Source organism: Anser cygnoides, chromosome 7 (assembly GCF_040182565.1).
Source record: "Anser cygnoides isolate HZ-2024a breed goose chromosome 7, Taihu_goose_T2T_genome, whole genome shotgun sequence".
Classification (NCBI taxonomy): domain Eukaryota; kingdom Metazoa; phylum Chordata; class Aves; order Anseriformes; family Anatidae; genus Anser; species Anser cygnoides.
Window position 1 is genome coordinate 2,630,264 of NC_089879.1, and position 12,390 is coordinate 2,642,653.

Below are 12,390 nucleotides of genomic sequence, written 5' to 3' on the forward strand. Positions count from 1 at the left end.
GACCTTTCTATAACCGTATTCAACCCTGTTCTGAAGTCCCATTAAAATGTGATAACTCTACAATCTGGCGAGTGCAGACCTGGAAATGCAGGAAGGATGCAGGCACCCCAGCACCCAGTCTGGCATCCCAGTAACTGGGAACCCCCGCAGGGCTGGGAAAGGACTGGAAACCCACACACTGGCAGCAGCGCTAGCCAGAACCTTCCCAAAGACATGGGAGCAGCAAGAACAATGGTTTGGGGGGGATTAAAGCTGTGGCAACAGGAGTTCCTGCTACCCAGACTAGCACAACACGGCCAGGGACTGCACTTGCAGGACTCGACCCCGCAGCTGCCCGCAGCTGCTTGTGGAGCCTGTGCCTCAGCACAAAATCGTTCCCGCTGACCAGCAACGCTCTCTGGCAAACAAAATGCGTAAGAGACCATTACAAAACCAAGGAAGCGGGCCAAACCAGATGTTGAACTCATGCCCTGGATAAATCCTTGTGCCACCTGCTCTGAGATGGCTCCGCACGGCGAGGCAGCGCTCTGCGAAACACGCCGGCATTCACTCGGGGTAACAGCTGCTTGTGCACGTAGGGGCTGGCTGGGCATGCACCAAAACCTGCTCCTCGGGTATTTATTGCAGAGACACAGCTGCAGCGGGGACAGACGGCAGCTCCAGGGTCCTGCAGCTCCCCGGCACCAAAAGCCGCAGCGATAGCCGGGCCTGCTACTGCACATGTACTGCAGCAGCTGGTGGCAGGGAGCCGTATTTCTCTTCTCCTGCAACAGTCCCTAAGTTAGCAGATAAATTTAGCTACATAAAGTAAATATATGACAAAAAGCAGCAGCTTTAATTCAAAATCAGGCTTTAGGACACGAAACGCATCTGATTTTCTCATGCATTATTAAGTGCTACGCCTACCAATAGGCCATTTCTCTCAAAAAAAAAAGATCATTACCAATGCAAATATCTAGGGATGCTGAAGTTCTTTACAGCCTGGAGTCTCCAAAAAATAAACAGAAAGTTCTTTACGGCCTAGAGTCTCCAAAAATAAACAGAAGCCATGCATTTACTATTAAGATTAAGCTAGAAAGCCTCTGAGCTATTGGGAATGTAAAACCCAGGCCAGCAGCCTGTGCTGCACCCCAGGATGCAGGCATGTATTTCAGGGCAGATTAGACTTTCTTGGGCAGGAAGGGGCAGGGAGGAGATTTCCCTTTGCTCAAGTTTGAAAAAAAAAAAAAAAAAAAAAAAAAAAAAAGCAATAGTATCATAAAAGAGGAACAAGAAATAAAAAGTTAACCCTGAGAGGAAAAGCGCTGATGCAGGCTGGAAAAGCCACCAGGCCAAGTGACAAGCGACAGCAGCGTGCAGCCCGGTGACACCGGTGCTGTGCAGCAGCTTCCCATCACAAACACCGATGCCGGGCTGCGAGGGCGATCCGCCACTGGAACAGGCTCCGTGGGAATGCAGCAAACTTTCCAGCACTTCAGCTCCGATCGGCACCAGACTGCTGAAATGTGCATAAACAAGATACAAGGAAGCAGCACGGCCTGAGGTGCAGCAATGACCGCGGCAGACAGACAGACAGACAGACAGACGTGCTGTGCCAGCACTCGGACCCCAGCCGGGCTCAGCGCCTGCAAACACGTCCTGCACCGGCCACCTCACCAAGCCCCACGGGCGCCCGGTTACTAGAGCTTATGGCTGGCTTTTTGGGATCACAGCCATGAATAGCATCAGACAAAAAACGGCCTTTACACTTTTATTTCCTTTAAACTTGCTTTTTACGGGAAAGAAAAAAGCAGACCCATTAAGACAACAACAAGAAAACAAAACACATTCCAGCAAAGTGCTTCAAAATCTCTGCACATAGTCTGCAGCTGTTTATATTAACATGAATCACTGCACTCAAAATTCTGCCTTTTTTTTTTAATGTCCTGTTATATCTTTTAAGCTTCTATCGATCACTTCAAAGAAAAAAACCATAAGCAAAACAAACAAAAACCCAACAGCCGATCTCTGCAGAAGCAGTAGTTGAGGAGCAGTCAGGGTGCTGCCGGTAACCCCCCAGCAAACAGCTGAGCTAGGGCAGAGCTGCAAAGCTTCACCTCTCACACGTGGCCCTGCAGAGACACGCCACAGCACTGCAAATAATCAAGGACATTTCCCGGTTTGTGCAGGTGACTCAGAACAGGTAGTCTTGCACATTGGCAGCAAGCTTCCTAAATGAAAATCTATTTATTTTTTCTTTTTGAATTGATGTCAGAATAAGGAGGAATGAGTACCCGAGGCAAAAAACGCTTCTGTTTCTGTGGCTGGCCCCGGAATACAGCTCGACATGTCTATAAAAGTCACTGGGACAGCACAGCCGACCCCCAGACGTACATATTACGAGGCTCCCCATGAAGGTCCCCCCGAGCAGAAGCTGGCAGGGCGGCGTTGTGCAACCCGTCGGAGGCACTGTTGTAACCCCGCTCCCCCCGCACAGCACTCGGCACACGCACAGCGTGCTGCTTTCCCTCCCTCCGTGCCCGAGAGGAGAAACGTGCAGTGGGGCCAAGAAATAGACACCTGGGAGAAGGTGAAGATTTGGGGCCTAGAAACCTACTGCACTGATTAGGCACTCTTCAGCATAAACTGCACAATATATACAGTAAGCTTTAAAAAAAAATCTTTACATTAGGCTTAGAAAAAAGGAAAAATCTTTACAAAGTTAAAGGCATTATTCGAAGGACCACTGTGTGCATAGTTAAGCTCATTTTTTAAGCTGTAAATTAGCATACGCTTTGAAATGATGCTAGGTATTTCATGGCAAACGAAGACCATTTCAGATAACGGTGGTTCTGAAATCAGAGACACGGAGACTTGAGGTAGAACCCACCAAGGAAGACAACGATCTCTGGTGGCTACGCTGACAACAGGCACCGAGCTGCCTGAACCGCCAGCAGCTGCACTGCCAGAGGTGTCCTTCACACGTGCCTTCCTCACCTCCCTTTCATCGTCCTTGTCTCAGCTTTACAGCCCTACAAACCGATGGATTCATGTCCGTTCCTGGAGGCAATGACACTTGTACTGTAAAGCCAGGCTCCTGACATGCTGTAAAAAACTAATGGGCACTTCAAATTGGGGCTGGAAGCGGTAACTTTCCTCCGCGATTACCATTATGGGGAACCGGGGGATCTCTGGGGTGGGCACAAACAGCACGGCCAGCTCTCAGGCCACCCCAGCCTGCTCACCTTCCCAGTTAATGCCTGTTCCCATGAGAAATCAGACAGAGCATAGCTTGAAGACGCTCCAATCAAATGGTAAGAACTTACGTGTGGGACAAACCAACCCAACCCAACCCAACCCAAGCCAGTTCACCCTCTCCCTCTTTATTGGTATTTGGGCAACACTTCGGACTGTATACATACCTAATCTACACAGAAATACAGTAAGAATAGTAAAACTTCCAATATATAAGGAGGAATGCGAAACAGTCCGAGGAACAGGTTAAAAGATCATCACAAGGTTTAACATACAAAGAAATCCCTGCTGGAACTGTGCCCCCTGCTCCCCCCTGCGTTACCTGCTTGGGGCCGGGAGCCCTCGGCCTCCATGCGCCCGCGCTGCCGCCCGGCTCCTCTTCCTCTCCCTCATCCACTTACCCAACCGCACGTAAGTTGCACTCTCTGTATCTCCAGCCTGATGAAGCAACACTCTTCTGACAAACACTCCTTACAGTTTCACATATTTTTGCTACTCCAGTGAAGGAAGTACCTCAAAACAAAAGTGAAGGTTGCTGAACTGTTTTTGGTCTCGTTTGCTGCTGACCACACTGCTCCTTCGGCCAACCAGCAGACGGTATGGTACTGTTCAGAAGCTGCTAACACACTGCAAGGTTGCCTTTTTTCTCTAAGGAAAACCCACAACACTTTCTACTTGCTGTTGGTACGGAGAGAAGGACAGGCACCCAGGGTTCGTATGGCTCCCAGGAGCTGCCTTGAGCCGTCTGACAGCAGCACACTGACCCAAACCCCTCAACTTCCACATACAGAACCCTGATGAGGAAGCTGCTTTTTCACATCTGCTCTGGACAGAGGTAAAGCAGTCCTGTCCAAAGACTAGGCTGGTGGAAAAAGTGAATTTATCTTCAGAACAAACGCTGTGAGGTTATTCTACTTGTCGTCACTAAAAGAAACACAGCATCAAAACAGTGAAATGTTATCCAAAACCACATTTTACACTGAGTCCTTAGGCATATTTGAGGTGCTATCAAAATGATAAATACTGACCCAAACCTGTTTTCCTAGGGAATCAGAAAACCTGCTACAGACCGTTCCTTTTGTGCAAGCCAGACCTATGGCACACTGGCTAGCGAGACCTATCTGCCCAACAGACATAAGCTTACAGCACTTTAACCAGCTTTAAAAACATATTTTTACGTTGGCTAGGAATGATGGGCTACCCCCGATGCTGCAAGTCCATGCGTAACAATGTCCTGCCCATCAGTGGCACCCAGACAACCAGTATCTCACGTAAGAAAACTGGACACTTTAAACTTTGTTAAGTCAAAAAATTACTTACATTCTCATTTGTGTGTTAAATTACACTGACAAATGCAAAAATAAGTCCACTTCTCTTTCGTAATAAATCTGCCTGCAAAGCTCCTCATTTCAGGCAGAAAGCTTAAGACTGCAGCCTTCAGGCGTCAAGAGCCCCACAGATAATTCTCTCTTAACTTTTTCTGTCTAATGTCAGCTGGATCTAATTTTTTCTTCTGAATGAAAACGTAAATTTCATTACTGGAACATTATTAAACTTTTCGTTTCTTAACCTCTTCTGAACATCGATAATTCACTCCCAAAACAGGGACAACTTCCATCTGGGCTTACGCTTGCCTGATGAACTTGCAAGAAGACGAAGAGCTCCCCGCAGCCAGCTGCTGGCAGCCTGCGGCACGGGGTGAGCACCAACACTCGGTTTCCCCGAGCAGCGCTGGGTGCTGCCGGTCCCTGCTTCACCAGGGACTCCACCAGCTTCCAGCTTCCCATGACAGCAGGTCCTTGCTCAGCCCCCTCTGCCCTCGCAGACACCATGCGCAGAGCACCACGATGCCATGAGCAGCCCAGCAGGCTGACACTCACCTTCTGCTCCTGCCAAGCCAGATGGATGCTCATCCTCACGCCGTGGCTTCTGGTTAGCCCCTGCTTGCAGCAAACGACACGTGCTGGCGGGTCGTCACCGGACCCAAAGCGCTTATCAGCTCCCTGTACATCACCAACTTTTTCTACCCGAAAACGCAGCAGCAGCATCTGAGCATCCCACGTACCAATTACAGCAGCCTTAGCCTCTTAACTGCAAGAATTAAGACTTAAGTATGACTTAAGTTAATTACTGATTACTAGTCAGTAATTAACCAGGAACGAAGCTGAGCGGTAAAACACGAGCTATATATTGTGCTATATAGGCTATATAGGGTTGTGACTCCTGGTACCTGCGAGCAGCTCTCAGTGCCCGCACTAGTGTACAACCTCAAGTTTGTGATTTATTATGCAAGCCAAGAAAGCTTGCCTTAAATAAGGGCTCCTGACTGCATTGTTTTTCCTTTTTCTCCTTTAGGTGACATGACAAAATGTATGTCCCCAAATACACATCTCTTCTCCATTACCTGCAGAATGGCAGGATGCCTTGCGACAACGTTTCTGCATTGGCCAGTCCTCTGCTCCTTTCTACTCAGTTCAGTCTTAAAGGAAAAAAAGAAAAAAGTTATCCTGTTTCTATGATATCTCAGCTTCTTCCTTGGTATCTGAAAAACTCTTCACAGGCAGTACAACTCGCTGAAATTATTATTTCACAAAGTGTTCGTGTGCACATGTATTTTATGCTCAGCATCGTGCAGCCCTGTGCTGTACAACCAAGGGTTCTGCATGCTCAGGGAAGGAGCCGCCAGGTGAGCTCCAGAAGCTGGGTAGGGCTGAGAGCGCACGCGTACTTGCAAGTCTGCCAGTTCGTTTCCTCACGCTGGAAGCCTGGCACACCTCAGTGCATTCATTTAAAGCTCTTTAAACCTGGACTCTCTCATCCGTCCTTAAAAGAAGGAGGTAAAACACCCAGGAGCCTTTTCCTGCTTTCCCAGGACACTTGGGGCTGGTGGGCCGGGGACGCCGTGGCTGGAGTCACCCAGGAACAAGTTCCACAGCCGACACGGCAATTCTTTGTAGTGCAGCTTTGCAGAAGGAGCGAGGCATTTGCAGACACACCGATCGCTCTCTTCTGCCTCCTTTCCAGCCCCCGCTACCCCTTGGTTGCCGCGACTTCCCCAAAGCACTGCAGAGAAAAACCGCAAGGCAGCGGCTGGAGAGGCCGGCAGGGAACGGCAGGTAACGGAGCCTGGCAGGCAGCACCCCACGGGTTAAACTGGAGGAAAACCAAACTGCGTTATCCCCACGGCTCCAAACCAAATGCTGAGCTGCGGGTGCTTCTCCTGAGAGCACACGCCTTTCTGAGCACATATGTTTTTCAGGGATTTTAAAGAAGTTCAGGAGGTGGGACTGCTTTTGTACAGCCCAGCGCACTGTTACGTGCTCGCAGTATTGCTCTGCAGTGTAAAGATAACAGTCCGGGCAAAATACATATTTTTTTCCAGATAAGACAGAGTATGAGTGAAACTCAGCCCATCTCCCTTACGTCCCCTCCCAGAATCTCTCAGGTATTCGCTCTGCGATGTGTGCCAGGACGTACATCTGCAGCCTCCTTAGCGGGCTAGGGATGCGACTTACAAACGTGAGAACATTGCAAAAAAACTCACTGTTCGCAGCATAAAAAAATCATTGATAGCACCTCATCAGGAGCAAAAAAAAATAGCAATATGCATCTCTACCTAGTGCCTTGGAGCCTTAAAGACATTTGAACTGTTACAGCCAGAAAACGTTCTCTGAAATATCCACTGAAAAAACGTAGTGAAAGTCAGGTGTGATATTCAGTCTTACCCAGTGCACTTTCAATTTATTCTACACCTCATTGCTACCACCCACATACTAATATACTAACGTTCAAGATGATAAATTGCAGGAAAATTAAGGACTGTAAAGAATGTGCAGTAAACAACAATGGAAGAACAGCTCGTGCAATATTTATTGGGTCCTGTAACCTTTAAAATCTCCAAACCCTTACTGATGCAGAAGACCAAGATTAAGATGGCTTTTATTTAAAAACCTCCCTGTAATGCAGTAAGTTCTCAGATAAACATGTATTTAGGTCAGTGGCTTCCCCGCCCTCTCCAAAAAGTGTGCCACTTACCCAAAATACGGGAATCTCTCTCCGGTAGAGCTGCTGCGTCTTTTGAGAGTGTATAATTAGATCCAGCACCCAAGGACATATCACTTATTTTGTCCTAATGGCTCCTCTACGTTTTTGCATCAGGATTTTTCTCTCTTTGGTGCCACATAAGAGCAGCCTTTGAAACAGAAATAGGTTTTCTGGTCAACTGTGGTATTTATTATGAACTATTAATACTGCAACTTCTGCAGCAAGATCCTCTTTGAAAACCTTACGGAAGAATAACCAAGGTTACTCACTGGTGCTTAAAACATTTTTGTGCCACAAATTTTGTTTGTGAAACTCATTAAGTGCCAGAGACTTCATGGCTGTGCACGGACCACGTTACACTGCTTTGACAAAAGCAGACTCTCTCCTCTTAAACATGCAGGATAACTGCAGAGCCTTTACAAGACTTCAGCTGTCTGAGTACTCAGAAGAAGAGTGGACTTCATCTATTTTAGACCTTCTTCCAAAAATGCTGATTTCTGTTTTGTCTAACTTTTTACTACTTAAAGCTTCCTGTTGCAACTTCAGCCCGCTATATTATGCATCCACAAAGGACAAAATTGGGCCAGAAGATGCAAATTGTCTGAAAAGAATAAATCGATTAATGAAAAAGAGAGGAAGAGCAAAACTAAGCACGGACAGCATAGCCATCCTGTAGCACCCTGTGGGAACTGCAACATTTACGTTTTTCTGTGTGTGACTGCAATCCTGCAGTGCTACTGGGCCACTCAATCCTAGAAATTTAAACAAAAATGAGAACAAAATGAGTTGGCCTGGGGGGCTTATGCAGTTCTCCCCGTGCAACATCTGTTCCCTCTCTCCTCCCCACAGCTTCTGCTTCCAGCCCTGATGCAGACGCAGGGCGCTGCACACATCCGTTCTGCTCGCAGGTTTTAAATAAAGCTGGAGATCCCAACTTGATTTGTTCAAAACGAGCACGATGCTCATTTCCATACGCACAATGGCCAAGTTTTAAGCATCAGCCATTTGTGCAACCGCTGCCATTTTAAGAAGCTGGGTTTAAAATGCGAGCGCGCAACACGGGGCTAAAGCCAAGTAGGCATGACGCCAGCCAGCCGAAGGGTGACCTCCCAAAGGTGGGCACAAAAGCAGACGTGAGCAGCCAGGGGCATTCCCCCAGCCCGTACCGGCGCACAGGGCTGCTCTGCGGGGCAGGACCTGGCATTTCTCCTTGCTGAGCCCCACGTCCACCTGGAGGGCAGCACAGCCGCCACGTCCCCCAGCCGCTCTTCCCGTGCCACCCGCAAGCCGGCCTCGGCGACGGCCAGGTGTCAAGGGGACGAAGATGCTGGAAGCACCCCCGAGGGACCTGCTGGGGCCCATCACCCAGCCGGACATCACGCCGCAGAGCGAGCCTGCTTTGCCCCACTCATGCCCCCCTTGGAGCCCCCCCAGCTTGGCCAGGTTTTGGGCCACCTCGCTGCCCCTGAATGCAGCCCGCACCTCTTCTAGGCTCTCACACCCTCACTTAGGCATTTTAGTAGTGCAGGAGAGCAGCATAAGTATAGAACTGTATGCATGGCCTCCAAATTAGTTTCATCGCTGCCTACGCACTCAGCAGTCACATTCACCACTTCAGAAACACGAACACGAGAATGAGCTTTTCTTGCCCCAAACAAGAGCAGAGAATTATAAATTAAATATCACCACTATATTTAGAAAATAAGCTCTCTTTCCACTGCAGTTATAATTATGGAAGTGTCATAACAACTTCAGCTTCCCGGGATAAATAAGTATTATCTGCAGCAAAAACATTTAAACACGGCACGTCCTCACCTACATTAACGGCTGCGTCAAAAAGGTGTAGGTCAAAAAAAAAAAAAAAAAACCTTCCCATGAGAATCTGGTGTAAGCAAGCATGCAGTGCCAGTCACAGCTCTCGTCCCCTACCTCCCCACCTTCTCCTATTCCCAGCCCCAGAGAACCCAGAGATCTGGGGTGGACGCTGATTGTTTGCGGTATGAAAAGTCAAGACAAGTTTTGTCCATCAGAGATGAGCAGAGGATGCCGGATGGCCTTTGATCTGAGAGCTTTACACTCAACCTTTTATTTTTCCTTCCTGGATACTTACATCCTGCTAGCTCAGAAAACCGGGCAGCAAGATGCACATAACGACCTCCTGAAGGGCGGCTCAGATCCTTCTCCTGGATGAGCACCTGTGCCGCATTTTTTCCTCAATCCTAAATCCAGGGAGAATCTTCTACAACGATAAATCTTCCATTTAGCTCTCTCGGCATCTCAGCTTTGCTAAACCACGATTCCATGCAAAATTTATCGCTTCAATATTTCTAAGATATTGACCGAAAAAGAAGGGATTAGTATTCCAAATACACAGACAAAATTAATCCCAAAGAAATTAAACAGAATCTGAAATGTGACAGCTCCAAAATGTAGAGCACCGATGATCTGAATCACAATCTGCCTTACTTGAACTTCGCTCCGACCACGGAGCAAGCAGAATGCTTGTGTGTCATTTCTAAAATGCATACCCGGATCTCACAGCACAGATTTAGGGCTCGGCTCTTCACCGAAATGAAAACTGCTTGGAAAACAAGACGTGTTTATACGTAAATAACCGTCAAAGAGGCAGGAGCAGTCATTTCTAAGATTGTCAGGATTTTTACTTGTCTTTTTATACTCTTGTAATCTTTCATTCCTTTTAATCAACATGAAATACATTGTGCATCTGAAAGTAAGCACATTTTTGTTTGGCCGTAAGAGGCATCGCACACCCTTGGAAAGTGACGCACCGACACAAGCAGGGGAACCCCTTTTAGACGAGGACAAAACCTTCGATCCAGGCTCTGCATCCCCTGACAGGGCAGGAGGACGTGTGGCTGCCTGCCGGGAGCCCTCTGGTGAGATTATCTTAATTGTGACCGCATTTAAATTACTTAGGAATTATTCTGACTGCGAATAACTTGATAAACGTCAGCTGCAGAGATTTTTCTATTTAATTTATCTGCTGGAATGCATTGAGACATACCCAAAATAGGCATTGCCTCTATGCAACAGGTACCTTGACTTAAAGGAAAGACTACATTGCGTGGTGAAAGGCAGGCTAATACACTGCACGCTCATGACAATGGACGTTGTAAGCCTGTAATACTTTCCTGATCCATTCTTGTTAACCAAAGGATTACAATCCATTCACATCGCTGAGTTTTCCCAGCCACTTAAGCTAGTACAGCCAATACATATTTATTGAATTTCTTCAAGCAAACCCAGCAAAGCCCTTCAAATTTAAGCCCAAAGCATTAAAATCAGCTTTAAGTTTTTTTTGGGGCTGTTTTAGATGCATATTTTATTTAGGCTCATTGGTAACATGGTAATCTAGAATAATCATGAGGGCTTAATGGCAAATTCACAGAGCGTTCGCAGAAATGTCCAAAAAGATCTGAAAATGTTCCATTTTGATGTTAACTTGGGAACTGTTCTTTGAAAAAAATACAGCTTCAAACAGTCGAGTGAAGTCTAACACATACCTCTAACGTACTTGTACGGTGTCCTTGGAGCTTCAGCGTTCAAATGCAGCACAAGCGAAGATTACAGCAGTAATTAAGGCACTTTCTTTTAGAACTGGTGCCAGAGATTCTTCTCTATCCCTCAACAACAAGGAGCCACAATGGACTGCAAAAGGCAACACTGGCTAGGGCTCGCTGTACTGGCTTTTGACAGAAAAGCAAAGCTTTTTATTTGCTTACGTATTATTTGCGGAACACCCAGGGCAGGATCTCTGCAGCTGCACGACATCCACAAACCAAGGATCATTTAGTCAAATCACAGTTTATTAAACCTGAGAGCTTCTGATTCTCTAATTTCAGGTATTTATTGTCACTACGCGTTTTAAGCAAGTGTTTACTTTGCAATTCAGGCAACTTAATCCTAGCTTTAATATCTCAATAGAGACAAGAATATTCAAAATAATAGGTCTGAATGACCCAAATGATGTACAGACCATACTCGTCCTATCCGTACATTCAGAAAGGACATCCCACCTTCTCAGGAAGGAAATGGCATATGGAGCTAATCTATTCAACTGTCAGCTTTTTTCCACGTATAAACAAACAGAGGAAAGCCATCACAGTCTTTAAATGTTAATAACGGGAGGAAAGGGGTAGAGGTCAGCTCTTTATTGCAAACTTCAAGTTCCACCGTAGGAAAAACAGATGTAATGGACCAAAATGTATTTCCCCAAAATAACTTAATTCTAAAACTGCAGTTACAAAAAACAAACAAACCAACAAAAAACAACCAACCAACCAAAAAACCCTTAATGCGTCTTTTCCAAGTAAAGCTTGTTCATTATCTTCTTGAATTCCTAGTTAACCTCGGGAACTGGTTTTACACGCTACGTAGAAGTAGTACTTCCCAAGTTATGTAGAAGGCTAAAAATATTTCAGCAAGTTCCGTCCAATTCTAAAGTTTCTATGAGAAAGTAGTTTTCACATAGATAAAATCACAGCATACAAACCTACAGTTTGAAAACAGTTCATATTCACTTCCAAATATCTTAAGAGTGAGTAACCTCTTTGGTTACTCACTCACTTTTGGTTAAGTTTGGCATTGGAATGGGCTGCCCAGGGAAGTGGTTGAGTCACCATCCCTGGAGGTCTTTAAGAGACGTTTAGATGTTCAACTTAGCGATATGGTTTAGTGGAGGACTTGTTAGTGTTAGGTCAGAGGTTGGACTAGGTGATCTTGGAGGTCCCTTCCAACCTAGACGATTCTGTGATTCTGTAACCCACCGCATCGGCTCTTCAAATCAGGTATAAAGGGAATTGCGAAGGGGTATTTTAGGTGTAAAGCATGGTACCTCCATGCTTTGGCAAACCCCATCAGGAAACTTGTGCTTCCTTTAAATATCCAAAAATGTATGGATTTAGGCTTTTAACCCAAAATGCTCCAGTAGTTTAAAATATCAATATGGATAAATCCCAACTCCAGCCACCCGGAGCAGCACTACTGCTATTTGGAGACCCGTGGGTGTATTTCCCACCCAAGGTAAAATACTAAAGTCTTACTTTACGATAGAGGTCGGGGTCACTGCGGGCAGGGCAGCGAGACCCGTGC

At 46.5% G+C, this 12,390-nt stretch overlaps 1 protein-coding gene across 6 annotated transcripts in view; it reads right to left on the reverse strand.

Annotated features, from left to right (window-relative positions):
* PTPRE (protein tyrosine phosphatase receptor type E) overlaps window positions 1-12,390 on the reverse strand; it is a 103,452-nt gene that overhangs the window by 54,959 nt on the left and 36,103 nt on the right. The window contains exon 1 of one of the 6 annotated variants that reach the window (XM_048049676.2): window positions 3,636-3,971. The exons of 4 other annotated variants lie outside the window; for them this stretch is intronic. Coding sequence is in view for 1 of the 2 variants with exons in the window: in XM_048049388.2 (XP_047905345.1) it covers window positions 3,557-3,627 (71 nt within the window). In the remaining variant the exon portion in view is untranslated. Of the gene's footprint in view, window positions 1-3,556; window positions 3,972-12,390 lie in introns of those variants that run through there. One more of the 6 variants, XM_048049388.2, reaches the window with a different exon arrangement.